The sequence below is a fragment of the Gambusia affinis genome, linkage group LG06 (genome assembly GCF_019740435.1).
Source record: "Gambusia affinis linkage group LG06, SWU_Gaff_1.0, whole genome shotgun sequence".
In the NCBI taxonomy this organism is placed as follows: Eukaryota; Metazoa; Chordata; class Actinopteri; order Cyprinodontiformes; family Poeciliidae; genus Gambusia; species Gambusia affinis.
Genome location: NC_057873.1, coordinates 29,056,173 through 29,083,580, shown reverse-complemented (window position 1 = coordinate 29,083,580; position 27,408 = coordinate 29,056,173). Strand labels below are relative to the sequence as shown.

The 27,408-nt window shown below is 41.8% G+C and overlaps 2 protein-coding genes across 3 annotated transcripts in view; both read right to left on the bottom strand.

Annotated features, from left to right (window-relative positions):
* Positions 1-2,223: 2,223 nt before the first annotated feature.
* LOC122833099 (proteoglycan 4-like) lies at positions 2,224-10,285 on the bottom strand. Its single transcript, XM_044120401.1, has 5 exons — positions 10,249-10,285; positions 7,705-8,232; positions 7,525-7,616; positions 7,391-7,441; positions 2,224-5,931 (listed from the first exon to the last, which is right to left on the bottom strand). Exons 2-5 carry the CDS (start codon positions 8,226-8,228, stop codon positions 2,255-2,257), a joined length of 4,344 nt encoding a protein of 1,447 aa, XP_043976336.1. The 5' UTR covers positions 8,229-8,232; positions 10,249-10,285; the 3' UTR covers positions 2,224-2,254.
* Positions 10,286-10,554: 269 nt separating this feature from the next.
* ubash3bb (ubiquitin associated and SH3 domain containing Bb) overlaps positions 10,555-27,408 on the bottom strand; it is a 44,410-nt gene continuing 27,556 nt past the window's right edge. The window contains exons 2-14 of one of the 2 annotated variants that reach the window (XM_044118500.1): positions 20,857-20,910; positions 19,658-19,844; positions 19,387-19,585; positions 18,581-18,750; positions 17,929-18,137; positions 17,402-17,546; positions 16,838-16,961; positions 16,645-16,764; positions 16,477-16,569; positions 16,256-16,400; positions 15,613-15,719; positions 15,413-15,522; positions 10,555-14,826 (exon numbers count right to left, since the gene is read on the bottom strand). In XM_044118500.1, the coding sequence (XP_043974435.1) occupies positions 14,689-14,826; positions 15,413-15,522; positions 15,613-15,719; positions 16,256-16,400; positions 16,477-16,569; positions 16,645-16,764; positions 16,838-16,961; positions 17,402-17,546; positions 17,929-18,137; positions 18,581-18,750; positions 19,387-19,585; positions 19,658-19,844; positions 20,857-20,910 (1,801 nt within the window). In that variant the 3' untranslated portion in view covers positions 10,555-14,688. Of the gene's footprint in view, positions 14,827-15,412; positions 15,523-15,612; positions 15,720-16,255; positions 16,401-16,476; positions 16,570-16,644; positions 16,765-16,837; positions 16,965-17,401; positions 17,547-17,928; positions 18,138-18,580; positions 18,751-19,386; positions 19,586-19,657; positions 19,845-20,856; positions 20,911-27,408 lie in introns of both variants that reach the window. The other variant, XM_044118498.1, reaches the window with a different exon arrangement.

Sequence of the window (27,408 nt, the reverse complement as noted above, 5' to 3'; positions counted from 1 at the left end):
TTACTTATTAGCCATGTTTAGTATACTTAATGGAGTAAGTAAATGACAGTAAACATTCTAATGATACCCCACATGCTACTGAAAGTATTTATGCTTACATTAGCATTTTGGCTAATTTGAGCTTATACACTTACTTTATCATACTGAATGTTGCACGTCCAGTTTACTTAACATTCTTGTGATTCTCCACATGCTATTGATTACATTGCAGCTTTCTTTAGCATTGATGCAAATTTTTAGCATCAGAACGCTGGGTCCAAACCGACGGGCACACTTTGGCAGGCCCCAGTTAAATTTCTTCAGGAATTTTCTAGTATTCATTATGTTAAACAGTAAAGTAAAGCATGTCGGGCCGCCAGGTTTATAATTCACTGGGGGAACCCTGGGGTGACTGTATCAGTGGAAACAGTCGTTGTCTTGCAATTTTAAGATTATATGCTGGGATGTTATCACTTTGCATTTGCATCTTATTTCCTTATGAAAAAATAATTAGCTCTCATGTTATACAGGGGGGACAGATTATTTCAGGCAGCTGAAATATTTGGTTCTCCCCCTCTTAACTCTGGCAAATAAAGAGCAAATGTTTTCAAATTCTCAAAGATTATGTGTGATAGTCTGACTGAGCCACCAAATCAGACTAGACTAGAAATTTCTTTTATTCTGTAATCTGTCATACTTTACATTTGAACGGGATTTTCCAGAAAGCCTACACTTCAGAAACTCTTAATTTTTTATGCCCTGCTGCCAGCTTCCATTCTTTTAAATCAGCAATGAAAAAATATACATACAATGTGTTGTAAACCCGTGTTAGGTGACTGAAAAAAACTTTAAAAAACAACACAAAAAGAATACTCCACACAAGACCTCTTTTATTTATTTATTATACAATTCTGTTTTTTTTTTTTTTTTTAAACTGCAGCTGCAGATAAAACTGAAAGTTACAACATTGACATGATCATATGAGCTGTTTTACAGAGAATCGATCAGAAGCGCAGTGAAAAATGGTCGTATTCGCCTCCCTAGCTGCAGCGCGCGACGCGACACTCCAAACACAATCTATTAAGACCCGCAGCTCGACAGAACTCTGACCACAGCTTTGGCGTTTCTCTCTTCTTTATTGTTGCCTATTCTCCAGAGCGAGAAGCTGCCAGCTGGTTTGCTCAGTTAAGGTAATTCCCCTCCAAAACGCAAGATATACGTTCCTGGCGCTGCTCGTGACTGAATTGATAATTACGCTCCTCCATACCGAACAGTTCTCTGATGGATAGCAAGTCCGCGGTCCACAGCTACACAATAAGGAGGTTTTGGCCTTTTGCGGTGAAGCAATCACGAGCCAATCAACGAATGTGGTCAGCTGTCAATCAAATCGCTTCGGCTCGGTGCGGATACACTACCGCTGAGAAAATCTGAGAACAGAGCAATGGGAAATGAATGTGGCCGGGTCAGACTGGATCCGAACAGCTTGTGACTCTCAAGGAAAAGCGCCATTTTTGAATTGCAACCTCGTGAATGATAATGGGGTTAACACAGGGACCGAAGAACAACAGCGAAAAGAGAGCGTTTTCTCCCAAACAGGTTGAACCCAACACACGGAACACGACAGCAAAAGTAGCATCGACAAAAGTTGATTTTTTTTTTTTACACTCATGTATATAGCTTGCATGTACATGTCTATATGTACCAGCTCAAAATTTCACATGCACAAATTTCGCTCTTCACTGCACTGGAGGGCAAGCAATTGCTGCCACATCAAACAAATTCCATAAATTAATGATTGACATGCCTCCTATATGTCAAGCCCATAAGGACCTGTCCACCCAAAAACCAGGGCCATTCCTGCTTTTTTTTTTTTTAAAGCAGGCATGTTTTAATCACGTGTTCCTCACATTTACACGGAAAATAGATTTTAGGGGACTTTCAACTCTTTTTTGTGTGTTTTTAAATGTGTTTGAGGATGAAAGTTTAACCATTACTTGGACAGTGAAAAAAATAATTTTTTTTGAAAATGGTAACCTCTAACCTGACCTACAACTCCCAACTCAGCATACATATGTTCCATACTTCATGTTTGGTGCCACCCGTAGACCTGGAGGGAAAATATCCATGTGAATGAAAACATTTTCTAGAAATAATTCCATGTGGAGTAAAACAAGTAGCTAAGCTGATTCAAGTTGTACAAAGAAATCATTCTTACATGAAGGAAAGATAACACAGACAATGTACTTTACTTTGTTTTCTTGAAACAAATCAGTTTTTACTTTAATGAACCCCTCCGCCAGTCAAACTGCAGTTTTCCATACTGCGTCTTCCCGCATTTACATGAGGTGATGAAGTTTTGTTGAGAAGCCAAAGGGACCACTTGGCTGAAGGAACATTGGGCTGACTCTGTGCTGTTTTTCAATTGGACCTCCTGCACTACCCTTAGGGATGGTTCAGCTTTAACCCGGCGCAGCATTGTTTTGGAATTTTGGGATGCTTGAGTAGGCTCCTGTGGTTGTTCCTCAGCAAACTGCACTTCTGTGGGTTGGCACGGTGAAGTTCTTGTTTCAGTGCCGCAAACAGTTTTTCGATGGGTTGGCATGGGGAGACCCCTGGGGATACTCTTCAGCAAACCATCCTTTCGTAAATTGTCATGGGGAGGCTCATGGGGAGGCTCCTGTGGATGGTCTGCAGCAAACGGCATTTTGGGAAGTTTGAATGGGAAGGCTCCTGTGTATGCTGTCCAGAAAATTGACTTTGGGTGGATTGGTTCTTTGCTGTCTTTCAGTTGACTTTTCTGTGCTACCCTTAGATCCTTAACCACTCTTAGCTCCCTAAGGGAGGTGTAAGCTGTACTGCGTTGTAGCATGGACATGGTTATTGCAGGTCGGGATGCACAGGGAGGCTTCTGTGGGTACTTTGCAGCAAATTGCCCTTCAGTGAGTTGTAACGAAGAGGCTCCTGTGTATGGGGGACCTCTTGTGTATGGACCAGCTCCTGAATGTGAGAAATATTCTGTGTATGAGGGAGCTCCTGTATGTGTAGGAGCTCCAGTGTATGGGGGAGTTCCTGTATAAGGGAATGGCCCTGTGTAAGGGGCAGCTCCTGTGTATGGTGTAGTTCCTGGGTATGGGGCAGCTCCTGTATATGGGGCAGTTCTTGGGTATGGGGCAGCTCCTGTATATGGGGCAGTTCTTGGGTATGGGGCAGCTCCTGTATATGGGGCAGTTCTTGGGTATGGGGCAGCTCCTGTATATGGGGCAGTTCCTGGGTATGGGGGAGCTCCTGTATATGGGGCAGTTCCTGGGTATGGGGCAGCTCCTGTATATGGGGCAGTTCCTGGGTATGGGGGAGCTCCTGTATATGGGGTAGTTCCTGGGTATGGGGCAGCTCCTGTATGTGGGGCAGTTCCTGGGTATGGGGCAGTTCCTGGGTATGGGGGAGCTCCTGTATATGTGGCAGTTTCTGGGTATGGGGGAGCTCCTGCATATGGGGCAGTTCCTGTATATGGGGCAGTTCCTGGGTATGGGGCAGCTCCTGTATGTGGGGCAGTTCCTGCGTATGGGGCAGCTCCTGTATATGGGGCAGTTCCTGGGTATGGGGGAGCTCCTGCATATGGGGCAGTTCCTGTATATGGGGCAGTTCCTGGGTATGGGGCAGCTCCTGTATGTGGGGCAGTTCCTGCGTATGGGGCAGCTCCTGTATATGGGGCAGTTCCTGGGTATGGGGGAGCTCCTGTAGAAGGGAATGGCCCTGTGTAAGGGGCAGCTCCTGTATATGGGGCAGCTCCTGTATATGAGGGGGCTCCTATGAATGGGGCAGCTCCAGTGTGTGGGGGAGCTCCTGTATGTGAGGAATCATCTGTGGATGGGGAAGGTCCTGCGTATGGAGTGGCTTCTGCATATGGGGAGGCTCCTGTGGATTCTCCATATAAATGTGACCTTTGGTCGGTTGGCTCTGTGCTCTTCTTCAATTCGATCTCCTGCCCCTCCCTTAAGGATGCTTCAGATTGACCCATTTGGAGCATGGCGGTGGAAGGTTGGGATGCTTGGGTAAAAGCCTGTTGCTGCTCTGCAGCAAACTGCTCTGTGGTAGTTTGTTGTTTGGTTGGCTCTGTTGTCTTTATCAATTTGAACACCTTTGTCAAATTTCGTCGATGCTGTGGGATAATGTGTTTGATTATTAAAGATTCTGTTGGACAGGGAGGTTCCTCTAGAAAATCTGCAGCAAACTGCTGTTCTTCAGTAGGTTGTTGATAGGTTGACTCTGTGCTCTCTGGCAATTCACTCTCCAGTTTGAACTTTTGGTGCTTGGGAGTGGTTACTGAGGGTTGGGATGCACGAGCAGATTGCTGTGGATGCTCTTTGGCATGTTGTCGGTGGGTTGGCTCTGCGCTCTTTTTCAATCGGAACTTCTGTTTCACGCTTTGGGATTCTTTACCCTGTTGGAGCTCAGGGGTGGTTGCTGAAGGCTGAGATGCACCAGCAGACTCCTGTTGATGCTCTGCTGCAAATTGCCCTTTGGTGTGTTGTTGGCGAGTTGGCTTTGTGCTCTTTTTCAATTCAATCTTCTGCTTCTCCTCTTGAGATTCTTCAGCTTGACCCTGTCGGAGCTTAGGGGTGGTTGCTGAAGGCTGAGATGCGCCAGCAGACTCCTGTTGATGCTCTGCTGCAAATTGCCCTTTGGTGGGTTGTTGGCTAGTTGGCTCTGCACTCTTTTTCAATTCAATCTTCTGCTTCTCCTCTTGGGATTCTTCAGCTTGGCCCTGTCGGAGCTTAGGGGTGGTTGCTGAAGGCTGAGATGCACCAGCAGACTCCTGTTGATGCTCTGCTGCAAATTGCCCTTTGGTGGGTTGTTGGCGAGTTGGCTTTGTGCTCTTTTTCAATTCAATCTTCTGCTTCTCCTCTTGGGATTCTTCAGCTTGACCCTGTCGGAGCTTAGGGGTGGTTGCTGAAGGCTGAGATGCACCAGCAGACTCCTGTTGATGCTCTGCTGCAAATTGCCCTTTGGTGGGTTGTTGGCGAGTTGGCTCTGCGCTCTTTTTCAATTCAATCTCCTGCTTCTCCTGTTGGAGGTCACGGGTGGGTACTGAAGGTTCAGATGCACTAGGAGACTCCTGTGGATGTTCTGCTGCAAACTGCTTTTTGGTGGGTTGTTGGCGAGTTGGCATTGTCCTCTTTTTCAATTCAATCTTCTGCTTCTCCTGTTGGGATTTTTCAGCTTGTCCCTGTTGGAGGATGGGGATTTTTGCTGAGAGTTTAGATGCAATGGAAGGCTCATCTGGATACTCTACAGAAAACCGCTTTTGTGCCCGTGAAGAACGGAAACCCTTGAGAGCAATCAGTTTGTATAGGTTCTTCCTCCACTCAGGAAGGGCCCTATTGTCGCTGATAGGGCCAAGGGATAGAGAAGGAGGAAGCTTCCTATCACCTTCCTCCTTCAAATCTGAAGGACTTTCAGGTTGGACTTTGGACCGCTTTCGGGATCTGGTGGACAATGAAGAACTAACTCGAGATCTTCTTCTGTTATACTTGGCCTGTCTATGTAATCCTGTAGAGAAATGAGCAAGTGAAAAATCCAGTGCCTTTGTAAGACCTGTCTGTCTCTTTCCAGTGCTAGACTTTCCCCTTTTAAAATCAATACTTTCTCTAGCAGCAGGGCTTCCCCTTCTAGACTTTCTCCTTCCATAACTAAATCTTCTTATTCCGGAACTAAACTTAGCTCTTTTCATTTGAGGAGAGAATGCTTCATTTTGCTTTCTAAAGAACGACATAGCATTTTTAGTAAGAGCCAGCTTGGATCGGTACTTGTCATGTTTGTCAGTGGACTGTGGAAGATATTGTTCTTGAGGCAATTCGAAGGTAACCTTCCGTTTGAATTTCTGATCCTCTGGAGTTGGAGGAGGAGCCTTCGGTAAAGGAGTTTCGGTGGTACTGATCTGTGTTTGATCATCTAAATCGACATGAGAAACAAAGGAGATGGATCATTACTTCATACTATCTAAGGCACATAAATATTATCACACATTTACAAATATATAAATACAAATGGCACACATTTGTAGAAATATAGATTGAAATTAACTGTCCCTGCCAAATAAATTCATAAATCTCAAACAAATCACAGTTTGCAAATGCACTCAGGGACAGACACCATAGCTTTTGAAGAGATATCCTGCGATTTGATGAAACTAAAGCTATTGCTTATTGCTATGGTCAAAGTTACATTTGAGTGAAAAAGTGAGGAAACTGCAGTGCTGAGAAGACCATTCCAACTGTGAGTTTCGGAAGAGCTGTGCACCTGTTCCTCCTGTTACTCAGGAGAAACTGTACTGAGGAGCTCCTGTGTATGGAACACTTCATAAAATAGATGATAAAATGATGTGGAAATATCAAATCAACATACAGCCTAACTTGTTATGAAGTGACTTAAGGGAAATAGTTGATGTTTCGGAGAAGCCACCAGGCATTGGTAATTAGCTTCAGGTATGTATCAGTCTCTGGTGTTAATTGGCAGCATGTTGGCACACCATGACATGCTTTGTGTGGGAACAATAATCTTATTTTAAATGTGAACAAAATAAAGGAGATGATTGTTGATCTCAGGAGTAACAGGATTAAATCAAACCCTATTTCCATCATGGGAGAAGACGTAGAAGTGATTGAGGAATATAAATAGTGAGGCAACAGTGAGGCTTCTATAAGAAAGGACAGAGCACTCTGTACTTCTTTAGGAAGCTAAGATCCTTCAAGGTTTGCAGTAAGGAGCTGCAGATCTTCTATAAATCTGTTGCTGAGCGCATCATCTCTTCTGCGCTCATCTGTTGGGGCAGCAGCATCAAAACCAGGGACCTAAGAAGGCTGAACAACCTGACAAAGAAGGCTGGTTCTGCTATGGTTCTATGGAACCTCTGGAGATGACGATGCAAAAGAAGCATTCTTCATAGGATCAAGAAAATTATAGACAGTCTCCTCTTCATGAGACTGTCTCATGTCTGTCTCATGAAGAGGACAGTCATGAGACAGTCCTTCCCAGGCATCTTGGGAAGATCTCATCTGTCAATCTTGGGAAATGGGCCAGCCAGAAATCTTGGGAAGGGATCTTCAGTCAGAGGCTTCTTCAGATTCAGTGCAGTACAGACCACTACAGGAAATATTTTCTGTTAGCAGCCATCACCATCTTCAATGGATCTTTGAAGAATCTAAATTTAATTTCCCTTTGGGATTAATAAAGTATTTTTGAATTTGAATGACAGGGCATGCATTTTTAGTATCTCTTACTTCCCAATATGTCCTCAGAAGGGAACATTTTGCAGCTCATAATAAGTTAGTCAGCAGCTGTTTTGAATGCTGTGCTTTTGATGTCAACTTTATGCAACTTTATGGTCTCATGAAGAGCTCTCGTATGTCACCTTGCTTTGAGATGTCAACATCCCCATAGTCAACAGAAGGCTGCTGTCCCTCTGCAAAAATACAAAAAAAGTGTAAATTTTTGTATTGTATGGAACCATACATGTTCATACACATGAGCATTAATTCCTTGCACCTCCAGGTACAGTGTCGAATTCTTGGCTTGGATGTTGGATGCCTTCACCAAGCCCAAGTTGGAGGCCCTCTTCAATTCCTGCTTTGGAAAGTCTATCACACACAAACACTTAGACTGTATTGTAGTTAACATTTGAGCACATTTGTGGATTTAAAGTCATATTTGGGTTTGATTGATTACCTGCCACTTCTTCTTCGATCTGACCTCTGAGACACCAGACTTCTTCTAGAAGTTTTCAGACTCTTCCTCTGCTGCATATCAGACTGGAGAGCCAAACTTCCTAGATCATACCCGCTCTCCTTTTTCTTCTGAATTATTTTTTGTTTAATTGAAACCTTTCTTCCAGTTTTTCTTCCTCTGCTTGATTTCCGCCTGCCTAACAACTTGGGTCCTACTGACTTCTTCCTTCCTATCTCAGAAATATCGATCTTATCAACATCGAAATAAGAGTAGAAGACTTTGTCAGCAGTTCTCTCCTCTTCCTCGTTCAGTTCATCTTTATCAATGTACAGATTGACAGAAAAGAATTCCTCCCAGAAGTCTTCCCCACTGGAACGTTTTCGTTTCTTCCTCCAGCTTCTGATTATGGAGTTGGGGATGTAGCCGTCTGGAGCCGTGGGCCATCTACAGAACGTCTGATCTTCTTCAGCAGTGTCCGTCATGACGCAATATTCAGCTGTCTCGCATAGTTCAAACTTTTTCATGTTGCTGAAACCACAGAACACATCAGCATGGTACTATTAAAGTTATGGAAGAGTGCAAGGCAGATATCTGAAAAAAAAAAATTTAACAATGTAAAAGTAGTATCAATTTAGAAAAAAAAAGTCCATGCTATTTACAATAGGTTGATCCTTCTCACTAATAATTCTCTTGGGTTTACAGCAACAAAAACATCTTTTTTTGTCTTGGACTCCCTCCACAGATTCTCTATGGGGTTTCAAAATTACTTTCATTTTGGGCCATATCAAGGTCACAAATATTCTTAAGGGTTGTGTTGTGGCAGAATGTATTCATAAAACCATCCATTAATAAACTCTTAAAATATTAAAAGGTTAGTATTATGTGTTTTCTAGGCACATTGAGCTATTTTATAACACAATAAAGTAACTATGACTTTCAGTTGTTATAAAAAATACAACATAATTCAAATATGACTTAAAAGAATGTTTACTCCGTATTTTAATTCCTTGAAATCGGGCCTCTGTCTCTTTAAAAATGCCTGCCCTTTCTGAAACTCCGCCCATAGGAAGTCATCACAGCATAACAGGTAAAAGGTTCCTCTATTAACCCTTTTACAAGGTTTTTACCAGTGTTGTATTGAGTGGTGGCTCGTATGGTGAACTCAGCAGCAACTAGCAGGTGTTTGCTAATTACCTCTGGCTAGTCTACAGGAGCTGAGTTGGGGAGTTGCAGGCGATGGTTTCTATATGAGGTGTTCCGTCCACACAGGCGTTAGGCACAGCTGAATGGTTGCCATGGGAGATTAACGGATTTTTCAAAAACGCATAAAAGAATCAAGGCAACACTCCAGGTGCATAGGATGAGGAGATAACATAACAGGATGTAAAGCTCAAACAAGCCGATTTTATACAATACTGACCCTGTAATGAATAGTTGTTTCTGCTTTTGGCGAGTACATCTTTTCACATTGATGTAATTTGGCAGCATATAGATAAAAATTGATTTGATTTTAATAACAAGACAATATTTATGACAGCAGCTTGTAGCACTTTGTATTGCCTTGCCTGAAAATGCGCTAATAAATAAAATTACCTTTACCTTTTATGTAGGAAGTTCTAGAGGGCCACATAAATACTAGTGGTGGGCCAGATTAGGCCCCCTGGCCTTGAGTTTGACACATGAACTCTTTCATATTCAAGTCTGGACTCTGGCTGGCCCATTTCAAACATCGAAATCACTTCCAGAAAGAAAACGATTTTAGAAAAATATTGATATTAATCCATCTTAACTAAATCTGCTGAAAGTTTCAGTAATTTTAGGCTAAATTCTGCCGTAGTGTTTATTTTTCAATATACATGAGTGAAGCCCTTAACTGCCAGAGATTGGAAATAGCATAGGAGCAATATTTTGTATCATAATAAAAAAAATAAAACTTGTTTATGTCGGCAATGCCTCACAGGATGTTGTGATGTCATCTGGAAGAACGGAGTGGGAAGATGGAAAATTTTAAAGAGATACTGCTCCTGTATTCATTTTCTATTTCTGGCAGGTAAAAGCTTCCATATGAATCTGTTTTTCTGTGACAGAAATATTCTGGTTTCAGATCTTTCTCACTCAAAGCTTCACTTAAAGGTTTCATCAGTTACTCTAAGAGCACGTCAGCAGATATAGTTAGCCTAGAATGGTATGAATAATAACACTAACAGCTGAGAGGAAGTGTTGCTTTCCAAAATTTCATTTTTTATTTAAACATATATTACCTAATAGTTTACCAGTCAGTGGAGAAATTCAGTTTATCTGTTCAATTAACTTTCCATTGACATAATTTATGATAAAGCTAGTTGTTAGTGGGTTTTCTCTTTTTATTTTTAACCAAAGTAGCAATAATTTTTAAAACTATAACTTCAAATCTTTGTAATTCTTTTGTGTCCTGTTTACTCGTTACAATGATGTTGTTTTGTTTTCTCTTTTAACTAACTCTAGACATTTAATTTGACCTTTTGAATAATTAAAACAGTTCTTCCTGCAGATGTTTCGACCTACCTACTCCCTCTCAGCCTGGCAGGAGTCCCACTGCCTGTTGCCGTCCACATTCATTTTAAATAAAAACACCAACTTTCAGTTCAATGACAGTTGAAGGCATTTTATTTTATTGTCTTGGATTTCTACTTACTTTTCAAACTGTAGCTGTAACTGTATCTGATGTGGAAAAAAAATCTGCCCATTCAGTAAAGTGAATCATCATTTTTCTGTGAGCTTTTTTTTTTGACATTTTGGCACATTACGACCCCAAATGTGTTTAATGGCTTATAAACACCGCTTATTTTGAAATCAGGAAGAGAGTCTGTGTTTTTCAGTATCCAAAGAATGATGTTCTCTTTTATTTAAAAGCTGGATGTGAATACATTTATAATTGGAACAGAAGCAAGAGCAGAAACATCCAGACTAGACAGAAAGACAAAACTGTCTGGTTGTTAAATTACTGTTAGATGAAAACCACAAATGAACAATGGATGGCTTTCTCTCCTAAGAGTTATTGACGAGGAAAGAATGTTGCTTGTTTTCATAGCATCTGAATCAAAAGTACAATTTGAAAACCAAATGGAGATTGGCACAAAAACAAAAACATATGCAGGCCCTTCTTCCTTTCCCCAGACATCTCTGCATATGAAAAATATGGAAGCTTTTTTAAAAAGTAGCCATTTCTCTTTGATAGCTGCGTTTGCAAAAGTGGACAAAAAAAAGTCACAAACTGCACACATACACACGCTTCATTTTTAATTATATACTAACATATATATTTTGGCTTGAAATGGTGGAACTTTAACTTATATACTGTACACATTTGATATGTTCAGACAATAAATAAGAATTGCAGGAAAAATATGGCTTCTTCCACCAAGCCTCCTTCACATGGCTCTCCTCCTCTTCCTCTTCTTCTTCTCCTCCTGGGATAAATGAACGTCCCTCTTTCCGTCCAACAAACACGTCTCCATTATTTAGTCAGGGAAAACGGCTAAAATAAGAAAAAAACCTAACTAGCTCTTAGTCTTACACCACTCTGACAATCTATTCACATTTCCACAAAATCACAGTTATATGGCATCTTTCTGCAACAGATAGGCAAACTATAACTCATGCATTTTCATTGACCATATAATTGGGCAATTTGACATTTCTAAAATAAATCACCTTAATGGAAACATGCCTATTTAAAAAAAAAAAAAAAAAAAAGATTAAAAAAAAATAGTTTTTTGCTAGGGCGAGGTGGATTTTTTTGGCCATATCCAAATTGACTTATTGCAATGGCAAAATTTTTTTTGCATCAGATGAGTCACATGAACCACAACAGTGATGTTGCCAATGGCACAAATTGCAAAGAAGACGACAGGAAGTAGCAGGAGGATCATGGCGCTGGGTGTTTTTTAAAGACATTGCGTGAACAGACTACATGTGATTTCAATTGTGTTTCTTATTTGATGGAAACATTGTGATTGTGAAGTTGTAATTTATTAACATCATCTTAGAGAAATGTAAAAAAATCCCTTTTTCTGGAGATAAAAACACCAGCAGTGACGAGCGTCAGTCAAACTAACACTTAACATCCGTTTCTACCTGCCTGAGCGTCTACAGTTATGATCAGGTCCCACGTAAAGAACAGCGAAGTGGTCCATGGACCCAGTTTGTGAAAGACCCTAATTATCATCACCATGATGTCATTCGAAGTCCTTCACTGACTTGTTGACCGTTCTAAATGGAAAAATATTCCATTTTGGTTCTATTAACGACCAGGACACAATTCCTGCTCTCTCACATTTTCATCTTTACCGATGCTACATCACTGACCAGCTGCTATGCTTTAACCTCCCTGATCCATCACATTTAAATGACAGATACCAGATTGCCTCTGGTATTGTAGCATACACGTTATGATCTCCAGCTCAGTCAGGCTACTCTAACATCGTTTTTAATTTTTTTTAGTTGAGCAAGTGCTACTCAAATGTAACAGCAATGACCAAACAATAACATTACAAAATCTCACGGTACATTATGCTGACTCTCTTTCTGCACCAATGAAGATTCTCTAACTTTGACAGAACGTGGTTAACATGATGGGGAACCAGGCTTAAGTTTCTAATTTATGCTCATTTATGTTTTGGACATTTAACTGTCAACCCAAGATGGTCCGGGGGTCATAAAAATAGATTCATACCCATGTATACGTTCATGTAATTCATACACAAGATATTTGTAATTAATTTGTTTACATCAAAGACATATTTCTAGAGCTTTTCTTATTTTATGTGGCAAGATTGAGCATCTCTGAAGTTCCTGAATTTCAGATTCTGACTGAAGATCAAAAGTAAGACATCTTCCCCCTTCATGGTATTTTCTGATGAAAACCATGTTTTTGGCAGAGTGTGAAGTCTTTTAGGAGCTTGGATACAAAACTTAAAAAGAACTGACATAGAGTTTATTTTACATCTCTAAAATGAAATATTCCTCTTTTGACTGGAGTCGATGATTAAAAAAAACTGAAAAAGTGAAAGTTGGTGTTTTAGGAATTAAATGAATTCTAAACTCATACAGATTACAAGACTGGATTAATTTAGGAAAATCAGTTTAGCATGCTAATTACATTTGGAATTTATTGAAATGTTTTATTTAAACTAGTAGAAAGTGCTTTAATTTTAAAACAGAGAACAGACCTGAGATGTTTTTACTCAATTTGTCTCTGCAGTTTATTTTTGCTTCGCTGGTCGGCTTCGCGGGGCTCAACTTTGACTCTTTGCTTTTGCTTTTGAAACGTTCAGAAAACAAGGCCAGCATCTCCGTGATCACGTTGAACCTGCTTCAGGTGGACGGCTCCTCTAAACGATGCCCTCCTACATTCTGTCAGGATCAGCCTCCAGTAGAGCCACACACGTCTCGATCTGAGGATAACCTGGAAACGGCTCCAGACTCAGAGTCTACTCAAACCAAACTCTAGCATCGCGACCAAACAATGCATTCAAGTTTCAACTGGAATATTTTGTACAAGAAAAAAATTAAATGAAATGATAATGTTTTGAACTAATAGCACAACGTCCTGGTTGTGTCTCTGGCTTTTGCAGAAATGAAGAACATACGGAGACGAGGCAGGAACTCTCAGAGGCACAACAGTACAGTCAGTTAATGGAAGCTGCAAATACCTGTTAAATGCAACACCTGAGACACTCCTTCTTAAATTCTTGCATGCAGCTAAAAATGTTTATTTTTTTTTCTTTGTACACATTATTTTTTATTTGAAAAAGAGGCTTAAAAATAAATTAGAAATCAAACTGGAAGACCTTTCTCAGAATATGATTACAGCTACTCCAACCCTTTGGACAATAATCGCTGCTGGGCCAGAATCAAGATGCTACTGGATGATTGTCACTAAGCACAACATGTGCTGTTGAAGCTGTGTGTGTGTGTGTGTGTGTTTTATATATTAAATACACCGAACGGGTCGGAGAAGGCCGCGCTGCCTCCTGGGATCCCAACATGAAGACGTTCTCATGTTCTATGCTGAAGGACAAAAAACAATCAGTAGCAGCGGTTTGGGAGAGCACTGCTGTTTACAGCATCAGGAGGGTTCCGGTCTCTTTATGGTTTTTGGCTTACATAAAAATAATAATAATAATTTAAAAAAAAAATTCTAATCGGATGTTTGCGGAACTGAAAAACAAAAGAACAAAAACAAGCATAAAAATCCACATTCTTCAGGACTGTTGTGACACGTCCACTTTGTTGTTTGATTTAGTTTCATTAAGACAAGAAAGTTAATTATGCAACAGGAGAAAATTTCTTAATTTGCAGAGATCTGACCTGAAACCACGGGCAACCAGACCCACCGTGATGAGAGACCGGAAATAAAATAAGAAAACTGTGCATTTCAACACACACACACACACACGCACACACACACACACACAGGAAGACAATGGTCCTTTTGTTCATACATATGTCCAGTGGCGTCCATCCTCATGGGGTGGCCAGACCCCAGGCCGGTAAAAATATTGGTGTGGCATCACTAACAGAGAGCGAGGAAAAATAAAAAGCCCCCAACTGCATACTAGGAAAATGAAGTTCAAGCTTTAACTTTAGTTCTAAGCTAGCATATTAGCCTGCTAACATGCTTTAGCATAAATCGACATGAGAAGTATTACATGAAAGAGTTTGCAATGTTGATCGGACCAAATTCCAGAGGCGGTGCCGACATGAGATTCCACACAGAGCAGCAGAAACCCACTGACAGCCTGAGCCTGTCGGCGTCCTGCGTCGCCCTGTAACGCCAGCAGAGTGGGACCGTTAGCCAATCCACTGCTGGCTCAATCAGCAGCTACTGAACAGGCTGAGAAGACAAGAGCTCCAGTTATTTTGTCGGGCTGGTTGGTTGGTTGTTGGTGGGGGGGTGGAGGTGGATGGGTTACACTGTGAGCGACTCAGAGCAGGCAGGCGTCATTCTTGCAGAAGAGTCTCCTTCCAGTCGAAGGAGTGGTTTGGTCCGTGAGTCAGAGGCAGGATAGGAGGGTCCACTAACTGCCACATTCCCGTCTCTCCCTGTTCCTCACAGGCACAGAAGCCCAGGTACGGGATCTGAGGACCAAACACAGCACATCCAGGTTTATTTCCACCACAGCTTGTAGAACTGTAACTAAGCAGAGACGCACAGGTCAGATTGTGGCCAACTTCCACTGTCAGGTTCCCCTAAATCTCTGTTTGTCTTTGAAAACTTTCTTACATGAAGGTATAGGAACAACATTTAAAATATTTCTCCCAGCATGCCGGTTAGTCACTATCTATATTAGAAGATGAGGCAGTGGCTGTAAACCAGGATTTTATCATTTTAAAACAAACAAAAATGATTATGGAGTTAAAATGATTCATTTCTGTGGATTCTGTGGATGCATGGCTGCTGGTTAACTAGAAGTTTAACTAATTTTTCCTCTGTGGGGTGATAAAGGCTTGATCTATCTTCCATCTATTTAAGTTATTTTAACTTCTATTTTATAATGATTGAAAAAAGATTGCATTTCTTAAAAAAAAGAAAAAAGTATGATTTATGAATTCATTGGATTCCATTTCTGTCTCTCATCTTCTTCCCTTTGAAAAGCCCTGTGTCGTCATGCAGCAGAGAGGAGCCATGTGCTGTGGGAACCAAAACCACGCGGAGCAGACGGACCTTTCGTACGACTTGGATGAAGTCCTTGGCGTTCTGGGGGCTGCGGCCCTGCAGCTGCCGTGTGCAGGCCTCCAGGGAAGACGCGTGGGCTACGATCAGCACGTTGTTTCCTACGCAGAGCGGAAAGCCAAACACGATGCGTCAGCGCAGCGCCGACGTATGAGCGCCGACAACGACGGCAGCGGAGGAGCTCGGGCTACCTGTGTTTTTGCAGTCTGACAGGATGTCTTTGGTGACTTGGTAGCTGCGGCTCATGTAGTTCTCGTAGGACTCGGACACGGTCAGCTTGCTGGCCGGGATCAGAGGCCTGAGCAGAGACAGACAGGATGACGCCAGGCAACTTTCAGGAGAGAGAAGATCGACTTTTTATGTCTGCTTCAACGAGCAACAATTTACAATTAACAATTCCTAAATGTTACTCATCATCTGGGGTGAGAAAACAATGGAGGGTCTCAACAGGCAGCAGGGGGTTTGTGTGAACTGGTGTGTGTTACAAGAGTTTGTAGGCGAACCAAAGTTCCCTCTTGTGTTCTGCTTCAGAGTTTGATTCCACATTCACACTTCCCCAAACCCACCAGACCCCCCACACCAAAAAAACCCAAAAACATCTACTAGAGTTTAATTAAAGCCAACTAAACAGGACTGGGGTTAGCTAGGTTCTGTAGAGCACAAACCGACTCCTAACTTCTGCTACAAAACCTCCAGTGTTGGACCAGGAGTCTGACCAGGATGCACCCGTCTGTCTGTTCACCTCCAGGAAACTTTAACTCCTCCGTTTGGAACAGGGGGGGGTTTTAGGCTTTAAATGTGAAGTGTTGTCATGGAAACGGACATCTCCCTCACCTGTAAGCTGTGTCTACGCTGAAGTTGGCAGCAGCCAGCTCAGTGGGGGGGATCCACGCTGGCATGGAGTTCCCTGACACCCACTTCGTCCACTCGAAAAGACCCGGCTCCACGCGCACCTTCAGCTTCCCGTCCTGCTGCAGGCCTGCTCACACAAACACCCGGCGGTCAGGGAGGACAGGTGGGCCGTCGGAACCGACTCCCGAGCAGAACCGGCTCACCTTTCAAGATGTTCTGTGCAGTCTGAACACAGCGCAGTGACGGAGAGCAGTACACAAAGTCTACCATCGCGTTGCTCTCCAACAGGGCCTCGCCTGAGAAGGCAGCACACGGTTACCTTGGATATGTTTCCAAAAGCCACACTGCTGACCACTCTTTCACTGACGTACCCACTAATCGGGCCTGAGTGGACCCAAACACAGTGATGGGGGCGTCCATGTCGTAGTCTCTCTGTTCCCCCCACAGAGGCAGGCTGGGAGGCATGTTGAGGTTGGAGCGTACGTATCGACCTGCAGAGCGACAACATGCGTTTGGTCTTTACCTCTGGTGTAAAGTCAGACCTGGCCGAGTTTAAAGTTTCACCTTTGCTGTCCGAGCAGAGAGTGAGCCAGTGTTTCCCAAACACCACGTCCATCCTCTCACCGTGTCGACACACAAACACCGTCCGCTTGGGCTGCCGAGTGTGGCTGCCACTGAACCGCAGGACCTGCTGCAGGGAAACAGGCCCAGAAATGATGCAGTCAGAAAGCGGCACGGTAGCAGAAACGCTTTGAACTGAGAGTTACACAAAACACACAAAACACACAAAACACAAACTGGATTTCACTGCACAAGCAGGTATGAGCCTCCTGTAGGTGAGTTAACGCTGGGCGGTTTTCTTTCAACGCAACAAGAAGCTTCTCATTTCATGAACCACAGAAAAAACACTAAATCTTTCCAAGTATTTTTGTTCTCATTTCTAGTGTAAATATGGTAGTCCACTAACAATAAGACCAAACTTATCTTTTATAGAAGTTTGTTTTGAGTCAATAATTCCTTAATATGGGTATAAAAAAACCCCCAAAATCTACTATTTCCATTCCATCTACTTATGAGAAAAATAAGTGAAATAATCTCTCAGTGGGACTTTTTAAAGACCTCCAGTACCTGCATAGGGTGGCAGATCACACTGAGGGCAGGCGAGTCTCCAGGACTGGTGCTGTCGGGACGTCGGCTGTCCAGCAGGCCGTCAAACATTCCTTTATCCTTACCAGCTTTATCACCGGGTCCACAGCTGAAGAAGGAGTGGGAGCTGTGGAGAGAAGAAAGACAAGACAGCTAATTAATCAGCTGCATCATTTTTGAACCGCAAAAAATAATATTGCAGTGAGGTTAGATTAACCCAGGAGGGTAGATTCTTCAGAGAGTTAATGAAAACTGTGATGAGTGTTGGCAGGAAAACTCTTTACCAGCAGTTTGTGAGGCAATGAATCTGAAGAATTGAAATTTTATTTCATTTCATTTCAACTCCTGTGGACGTTGTTACTTTGGAATTTTCAGTGAAAATAAATCGGTCAAAAGTTGTTGTGTTGTTTTTTTCAAATGGGTAATCAGTGATCCTCCAGAGAACTGCAGCTGCTGTTCCCTCATGCACTTTTATCTGTCTGACTTATGAATGTCATCCCGCTCCTCACCCATGAAACACCCAGGTGTCAGACTCGTCGGCCTGGCTCACGTAGTTCTCCGGCAGGAGTCCAGACAGGCTGGTGGCCAGCGAGGTTCCGTGGACCCAGCCCTCGCTGGTGCTGGTCTGGTCCATGGAGGAGGTGAAGATGAAATCCCCAGGAACCAGCTCCAGTTCGTCATCGTTCTGGGGCGTGTAGGGGTACATGACCCTCAGCGTCTGCAGGCACATGCAGAGGCGTGACGGTCACACGTCTGAACACCAAGACTGTGAGGTGATCAGGGTTTGAACATTATGTCTGAAATGGAATTAGGGCTGGGCGATAAATCGATTTGATGATTTAATTTATGGAAATATATGGATTTGTTTTCAACCAATTAACTCCTTTAGTTTAAGACTAAGATTGGATGTTTGTAATTAAACAAAAAAATTCTCTAAGTGTGGCCCTGACCCAACTCACAGAAGTGATGATTAAAATAAAAACCATTTTTGAAAATATTTTTGTAATTTTTTTTTTTTTTTTGAAAATAAACTGAGAAGAAAACAATTAATTCAAAACAGGATTTGGTTTTAAAAAATTGTAGATTTTATTTGTAAGCCGTATCGCCCGGTCCTACATGGGAAGCATTGTTTTTTTTTGTTTTTTTCAGAGTGTGAGCTACCTCATGGTTAGCAAAACGAATGTCCCTGGAGAACAGGACAGCCAGCCAATCACAGCCCAGCTTCACCTCGATGCCCTTGGCCAGCTTCTCCAGAGAGGAGAGGTGATCACTGGGGAAGTTGTAGGCCAGCGTCAGGTGGAGCTGCTTCTTGTGAGGCTCCACTTTGACCTCTGGAGGAGACAGGGGATTGGTGGTCATTCTACTGTCTACTGTCAGCCTCTGGGATTTGTCTAGACCAGACAAATCCCAGCATACATTACAAGTTACCTACCATCAAACCGTGTTTGCCCACCAGGGGCATCACTAGGTTTTGAATCAGAATCTTCAGCTCACCATGAAGAACTGACAGAGTCATACTTTCCAATACGGGGAGGGAAAGTATGACATTTCTCAAACAGCAACAGAAACAAAGAAGTTCTAGCCATATTTTACCCAGATCTTCCACACTATTGTGATATGAAGTAAAGCTAAAAATGATTTAAAAAAAAAAATTAGCACATTGCATTGAATTTGTACAAAAACAAAACACAAAAACAAAAAAACCATACGAACAAAACACCACCAAATTGTTTTTATGAATGTTAATGCTAGGTAGAATGCTAATGCTGCCTGGCATTAGCATTTATGGCTAGTGGTGAACTAGCTGCAGCTGAGCAGGGAGGAAGGGGGATGGTCTGAGGAGTGTGTACACTGGCAGTGGTAAGCCCCACCTCCTGGCTCTGACTGGTTGTTTCTGCAGTTGAGAATATTTTAGGGGGCGCACCAGCCCCCCTAAAACCAGCGTAGTGACATCACTGTATCCCTACCTGTCTTCCTGACGGCCTCTGTGGCGAAGTCGGCTGCGAACTGCCTGAGGACGTCAGCCACCTGCTCCTCCACAAACAGCCCGATGAAGTTGGACGACGTGTAGAGCTCCAGAGGCAGCGGGCGGGGGAAGCGGCCCCTCCACTGCTGCACGGTGGTCTGCAGGGCCTCACACAGGGCTTCCACTTTGGAGTCGGCGCACTGGGAGGAAGAGAGCAGTCAGAGGGCCGGTCCTGTGGTGGGACGGACTGAACACGGCTGGTTTCAGCTCACCATGAAGAACTGACAGAGAGTGATGTGTGGAAAAATATTGTGGGCCTTGTTTTTGCCGCAGGTGACCCGGCTCTGCTGCCAGAAGTGTGAGAGCTGGTTCTGGAGCGGCCCGCTGGGTCGCAGGTAGAGAACGAACTCCCTGGGCAGGGGGTCGTCCAGGAACGGGTCGTCCACATGGGAGAACAGCCTGGTGGGGACAGATTTCTGCTCTCATATACGGTAAACTAGTGCATGAATGTGAGTAGATGGAAGATGATGATATGTGGTTCTCAACAGTTTTTTCTAACAAAGACATGATGAGATTACAATAAACATTATAATAAACATTAATGCCTTACAGAATTCTCCCGTTTTAACAGCGCCCTTTGAGAAATCACCTGTGACACGTCCCACTTTTTAAACAGAACCTGCCTGACAACAGTTCATAGTTTCATCATGTCAAGACCAAGAGAAATTGAAGCTGAATTGTATCAAATTGGAAATGGGTTACAAAGCCCTTTTGAAAGCTTTGGGGCTCCAGAGAGAACATGGGAACAGAGAATTTGCTCTAATCCAATCAGCTCTGGCCGTATGTCCAGGGTGGAAGGTGCACCTCCACCCAGTTTCAAGTCTTTTTGAGTCTCCTGCAGGTTTAGTCTGAGCACCACCCAGTCCTGCACATCCTCCCAGTTTCCCCGTTCATGCTAAAGAAAAGCATCTCCACAGCATGATGCTGCCATGTCTTTGTTTCACTGTGGGGGAATGTTTGTCGTCATGTCGCCAAGAGCGTCGTCATTCACACGTTTTCTACTTTCACTCTTCTGCAAGCCTGACATGTTTTGTTGACATCATGGAGTTAAAATCACAACTGACAGCCATTTATGCAGCATCTCTTCTCTCGTAAATAATTCACCTGTAGAACTAATGCAGCTTCGTAGATTAGCTTGTCATTAATAACTGAGAGATGTATCTATTTTTCCCTCTCAGTTCATCAGTTTAAGCTGATGGTAAATGTCGGAATGAATCGATATCTTCAATTATTTATTTCAACATTCATTATTGAAATGTTCAGATGTAATGCAGCACAAAACAACACCAGAGGGCGCCACAACACTCAGCTTCCTCACACCTTGACTTGTGTTGAGTATGTGTTTTGTGCTGTGCCCACAGTTAGCGGTCTAGCGAAGGATTGATAAACGTAAACACGTGTTTAAACTCACCAGTCACATGCTGCCTGTACACTCCGACCTCCAGTTGACACCAGAGACTTCAGGCTGGAAGAGAACACAGCAGAGATCACGGATAAACAGCGTGACCACGGCAGGTTTCAGAGGCAGGCGCAGGGGAAGCAGAGAGGGAGATCAGCTGCGAAACGTCTCAGCGCTGCTGAACTTCTGAGGAGCTTCTGGGAACAGATGGAGAATTAAAAAGAGAAGAGCCGAGGACTGGCAACTGGGAGGAAAGTGTGACCTTGGAAACAGATCCAAGAAAGAGAAACAAGCTGGGAAGGGTTCAAAGCCGCTCACCGAGCGGGATGCTGTGGGAATTGGGTAAAAACGGAGTGAGGGGAAAAAGGCAGGCTGGTGAAATATTCAGCCTTTCCTGTGTGCCTGGTTGAGGTGAAGCAAATGGAAATTCAGCTATTGTTTGACTCAGAATAATCAACTATGTTTCCTGTAAAGTCTTGTTTCAAACATCTGCATTCACATCTTAAGCTCACTTCAGAACCGTGACTTTCAGTATTTTGGGATTGTGTGTGGTGCCCAGGGGTCATTTCTGCACATGACTGTCAGCATTAGTTGACAGCAATAACCTCACTCAGCCAACTCAGCAGCTTTCTTGCTATATTTAATGATATTTCAGACAAAAAATACTGATATCGGCCAAAATTGGAATTGGAAGGTCAGGCTTTTTAAAGGTCAGTAATCGGTAGTTGACCAAATAACTGCAATAGATGCAGCCTAATACATATTTATATATTTACCATTATCTCCCCTGTCCAATATGATTAAATTCACTTGGTTTACTGGTGTTCTGAAGATGCTTGTTTTAAGACTGGTTTGTTTTTAAGGACAAAAAACATCCCTGCTAACCCTGCTGTTGTTAGCTATGTATTTTATTGCTACTATATTACTAATGTAATCTAGCTCTAAGAATGTTATATATAGAAAATGGGAGAGGGTGGAAAAGTATTTCAGGTATTCATACATTTTACATCACTTATAAGATCAAAGCTGAAATTCTAACTTGTTGTAGTGGTAATACTACATTTTACTAAATCTTCAATTCTTCTCAAACATTAACATCAGGTTGTTTTAAAGGATAATTATCAAGCCTACCCTGCTAATAATAAACTATCTACTTAACTCAGAAGCATGTGTCCATCTACTGTCATCATCATACATGCTAACTCTAGAAGATTCCATTCAGTTTGTTTCTAAATATTTTATCCAAATAGACATAAACAATAATACTAAAATCCAACTCTGTCTTCTTCTCACGGTAAAACTTGGATGTTTTCCTCGTCTTGAAGCAAGAAACGCAGCAGGCGGGGAGGAGAAGAGCTGCTCTACGTGTTGTTCTGCCTGAGAAAACCTCCCACTGTCTCTGTCAGACTATTTAACACGGTAAATGTGAAGTATAGAGCGATGGACACTTTTAGTGGTTTTAAAGTCATTTCTGCTCCTGTTGTACTTGATTTGAATGTGATGACCACTGCAGTGGTAAACCCAGCTCTGACACTTCTGACTCCACATCGTTACTGAACGTGTTTTTATTTTAGTCTTTATTGCTGTGTGAACACAAAAACGCACATTTAGGCTTCAACAGGGCAGCACCTAACGAACAATTCATTAATCAATTATTTTGCCGCTTATTCAGACAGTCAATTAATTGTCTACAAAACTTTCACATTCTGCTGATTTTTCTTTTAACTACTTAAGCCTATTTTGTACAATTTTAAAAATACATAAAAACCGCCATCTTGGTAGGCAAGCGCAGTGCAAAGTAAAGAAGCACTGTGGATGTTCTCTTGATCAATGTGCAAGACAAAGATTCAGCAACGAAATCGCTGCTGTCAGGATCGACCCGTATGAGACAGAGAATGTGGCTCGTTTACTGTTGTCATAGCAACTCCATTGCCACCATCATGACAATTGGTTACGGACACCTACCAAGATGGCTGTCAGCTGCAAAGTTCCCAGAAGTTTGATGAATTAATAACTGGATAGTGAAAGGTGCTTTTTTTAGATTTTCTTTTTACAGAATCTAAAACAGGTGAAGCTCAAACCGCCACGCGAGGAGTTTGGGGTAGAACAAACAAAAAATTATTTTTTGTCTGCAAAGGCCATTTTCAAGCCTGTATATACTTCAGCTGACAGTTACTCAATGACTAAATTAGTTCACAATTATTTCAATAATCGATTCATCACGATTAATCTGAATAATTGTGTCAGCCCTACTTCCTCTGAATTAGCGTGTCACACAAACATTTGCATGAGGTCCACAGAATCAGTGGTTTCATCAGTTTACCTTCCACTCAGTGGAAGGAAAACTGAATGTCTGATTTATTTTCCAGCTAAACCTGCCCACATTGAGATAAAACTATTAAGAAAGGAGATCACTGTTTCCACTGCCCCCTGTGTGTTCTGGAAGGCCGGCACGCATCGCTGAGTAAGAGAGCGTTTATGTCACGGGAGGAATTGAGAAAGCCAGTGTGGGCAGAAGAATCTGGATCACGAGTCAGAGGAAGTGTCGGTTCCTGGTAAAGACCCCGAGAGCAGAAGAGGGCGACTCTTAGCGTCGACTGATAGGAAGGATGAGCAAACACAAAGAACACGCTCAGTTTCTGCTGTCTGTGTCACTATTTCATGTTTCACGTCCCTTCCCTCCCCCACCGCCGTGGAACTGGTGATGCATCACCAGATATATAAAACGGGGCGTGAATGAAGTGGAGTTGACTGAGGAGTGATTTACTCATCCGCCTCAGGTCTGGCTGATGAGGATGAGGAGGAGCAGCGGAACTGATTCATCAGCATCTCATTAAGCCGAGCTGGGGGGGGGCGGCCGGTGTCGACCTCAGGGGGGCAGAGGCGCGGGGAGCGGAACTGTGTGCTGCTGATCAATGACGAAAACCCAAAGACTGTTAAACTCCTTTGGACTTTACATGTTTAATTAGTGACTTCTTGAAAGCATTTAAAAGAAAAACACTAACAAATATGCTTTGGCTCCATTGTTCGTCAGCTCTTATAAAAATACAGAAATATAATATAATCATTATTATATTATTTGACATATTATATAATAAATATAATAAGTTGTAAAATCAGATCTTTTTTAACTTCAGTAAACTTAAAATGTTTTTTGTTGTAAACATTTCTGAATAATGTCTAAATATTGGGCAGAACTGATTAATCAGATTAATCATGATGACTTGATTACTGAAAGAACTAATTTAGTCATCAAATAATCATTAACTGGAGCATACACACTCAAAAAGAAAGGTCAATTATTAAAAAAACAATCTGCATATTCAGAACAGTAATTAAGCCAAAACAACAAAAAATCTAAACGTTTTGAATTTAAGAGGAATCTGTTCTACCTAGATTTCATCAACTCCACCCAGCTGGAAAGAAAATCTATAAGGAAACCTTTTGATATCAAATTAATAATTGATTAATCAAAACCATTAACCAACAGATCAGCACACCTTGCTGATGTTAAGTCAAGCAGAGAGAACTGAACTTTTCAGTTGTTGATGTTAGAAATATTTTTTAACTTCAGATTCAACCTTTACTACAAATTATCAAGCGTTCACTAAAGGAATACAATTATTACGTTTAGCCAGTGAAATGTTGATTTTCTTATTTCAAAAAGAAATCAATATATTTCTTTGCTTGTATTTTCTAAATGTATTTCTAAAATTGTATAGAATGAGTTTAAATGGTTGAATAAAAAAAATCTGCAGAATGTGCCAGTTCTTTTATCTGATTAATTGTCAGAATAATATGCATGCTGCTATTAATAAATGTCTTTTCAGAATTGAAAGTTGACTTTGCAAATGGCATGTACAAAACAACTACATTTTTTTAAGGTTCTGTTTTCTTTCCCTCAAAATATTAATTGCAACAGTAGAACCACCAGTTTTCCAGAACCAGAACGACATGCCGTACTCGCCTGGTAAAAACCAGCCATTCTGCGCTGCGGTTCATACAGAGGCAACTGTTGATTCAGTCTCTAGAGGCGTGGCCAACACAGACAGAACAACTTCGTTTGCTTCCTCTGCTGCTGCTAAAACTACAGGCAGACTACAGTCCTAAAACAGAGCAAAAAAATCCACGTTATCGTTCACATCACTTTGTGTTCACTGATTGGTCCGGTAGAAATTAAATTCCATTGAGGAAATCAAGTTCAGTGGGAGAAATCCGAGACAGGAAACTGAATGGAAATGAGAATCGAGCAGAATTGAGTAGGAAAGCATAGGCTACCATAGTGGGTTGTTTCTATCCTGGCGCTGCAGCCATCAAAAGAAAAGGCTGTAAAAAACATGAATTAGAACGACCCCCCCTTAACCCCCCCACAATGCCTTCATACCTATCAGCAATTTATCACATTTACAATTAAATTTTAACTAAAAAAGATTCAAATGTACAGAAGTGGTTCGGGTGTATGATACACATATCCCATAACTGGAGACATAAAATATGAGACATATTTTCTCAGGGGGAAAATATGTGTGGGGGAGAGCAGACGCTTAGTTTAGGGGTTGAAAACGTAAACGGACTAAAAATGGTCTATTCATCACTTTCCTGTCTCCTACTGATCCAACTCAAACTTCTGCTCTGGTTGTCTATAAGTTCATGTTGACCATTCCTGCAGTAGACGTTTTAAATAATTCTACCTGACACGCCAGAGAAAGGAGACAGAAGTCGTTTGTTGCAGCTTCACATGCGTGACCTCAGCACGCAGCCGTTCTGACCACAGCCTGCGAGCTCACAGCGGCAGCAGCATGTACTGATGTACAGCATGTACTGATGTACCAGAGGGGAAGGTCCCGTCGGGCGTCTTTAACCACTTTGACAAGACGGTCGATCACACAGTCAGCACAGGATCAGAAGGATTTACGCCTCGCTACCTGTCAGCTGAGTGAATAAAGACATAATCTTTGACCAAAGACTCTGAAATAGAACTGAAAAGGAGAAGTGGATCCAGCGACTCGCTCGCCATTTAGTCACGTCAACAAGTGAAACCTGTTGTTTTGTTGTTATGTGCATCATGATGTAAAGTTAAGTTACGCACACCGCACTGTGCAGAAGAATACTAGTTAGATATAAATATAGATTTAGATGCTTTATGTTGTAAAGCACTTTGAACTGCCTTCTTGCTGAAATGTGTTTATACAAATAAACCTGATTAATTGAAACTAGACTGATGGAACATGGTCCACATTTAACATGGATTTTATGAGAAGAATACAGAAATATCTGGACGCTTTATAAGTCATTTTCTTGTGTCCACTCACAGCCGCGAGCACGTCAGGCTGCAGGGTCATGCTAACCACTGCATGAGCATCAGCTCTTCCTTTAACTAAACTTTCTGCTGAACATTCACAGAACAACTTACTCCAATTTAAATTCAGTTTATTTATATAGCGCCAATTCACAAAATTAGTGAATAAAGGCACATTGCAAATAAATAAATAAAATTTTAAGTCTGTTTTAAAGTTTGGTAGTTTTAAAATGTGGGGTTCTGTTGAGATATTATGAGTGGTTAATATATTACTTGTAATACTTTTTGACAACAGAGACCAGTCAGGGCAGGGCTAAAAACACAGAGATATGACATGTTCATTTCAAAAATCTGTCAGTAATTCATCCAAAAAACACAAACTCTCTTTTAGTGAATATTAGGAAGGTCTGTCACGATAACAAATAATCCTGTTATCACTGTAATTATTGCAATAAATCATAATATTGCTGTTTTGATGCCAATTTCAAGTGATATATTGATAGTGGCAATAATGCAATAGTGCCCAATTAACTTTCATTTTGTGAAGAACAGTCAACGCTGGAGCTGGAAGATATTTTTAACCTCCAACATAAAACACAACAGCCAAAAACTATAAATAAAACCAAAATAAAAATTACTTACAGCCGAACCTATAAATAAAATGGATTATGAAGTTTGGAAGTTATTGAACTCATTTTATTTTGTCATATAATTAATTGATTATTGCGACAGGCCTAATATTAACCTGTTATCTCCTGTATGGAACAGTCTTTAGATGGAACATGTATTGCACTTCACAAATTTTAAGATTTTTATTTGTAAAAAGTTTGGGAAACAATGCATCCTTTTCCTTCCATTTTACAATTCTTTACTACTTTGTGTTGGACTATCTCACAGAAATCTGCAAAGGTAGAGCTGAGATCTGTAAAACATTTTAAATCTTATATCTTTTATGTCCTGTGTCTACCATTAAATATAACGACCAGTTATTAAATGAAGAGGATTGTCAACTCAAATCATTTACATGCGTACCAGAACATTCAGTGACATTTAAAGGTTAGAGCAGTCAGGTGACTCAGTTCAGCTCTTATATTTGATCAATCACACAGGTTGACTAAAAAACAGCTTTTTCTCCACGATGGTGTTCTGTGGTGGCGCAGGCGTTAAGTACAACCCACATATGGAGGCCTTAATTCTCAATGTGGCTGTCGCAGGTTCGATTCCTGGCCTGGTGACTTTTGCCGCATGTCTTCCCCCTTCTCTCA

Coding starts and splice junctions, on each gene's coding strand:
- LOC122833099 (XM_044120401.1), bottom strand. CDS start 8,228: ATGAAAAAGTTTGAACTATGCGAGACAGCTGAATATTGCGTCATGACG. Junction 7,617..7,704: donor GATCGAAGAAGAAGTGGCAG/GTAATCAATCAA, acceptor TGTGTGTGATAG/ACTTTCCAAAGCAGGAATTG. Junction 7,442..7,524: donor ATTCGACACTGTACCTGGAG/GTGCAAGGAATT, acceptor GTATTTTTGCAG/AGGGACAGCAGCCTTCTGTT.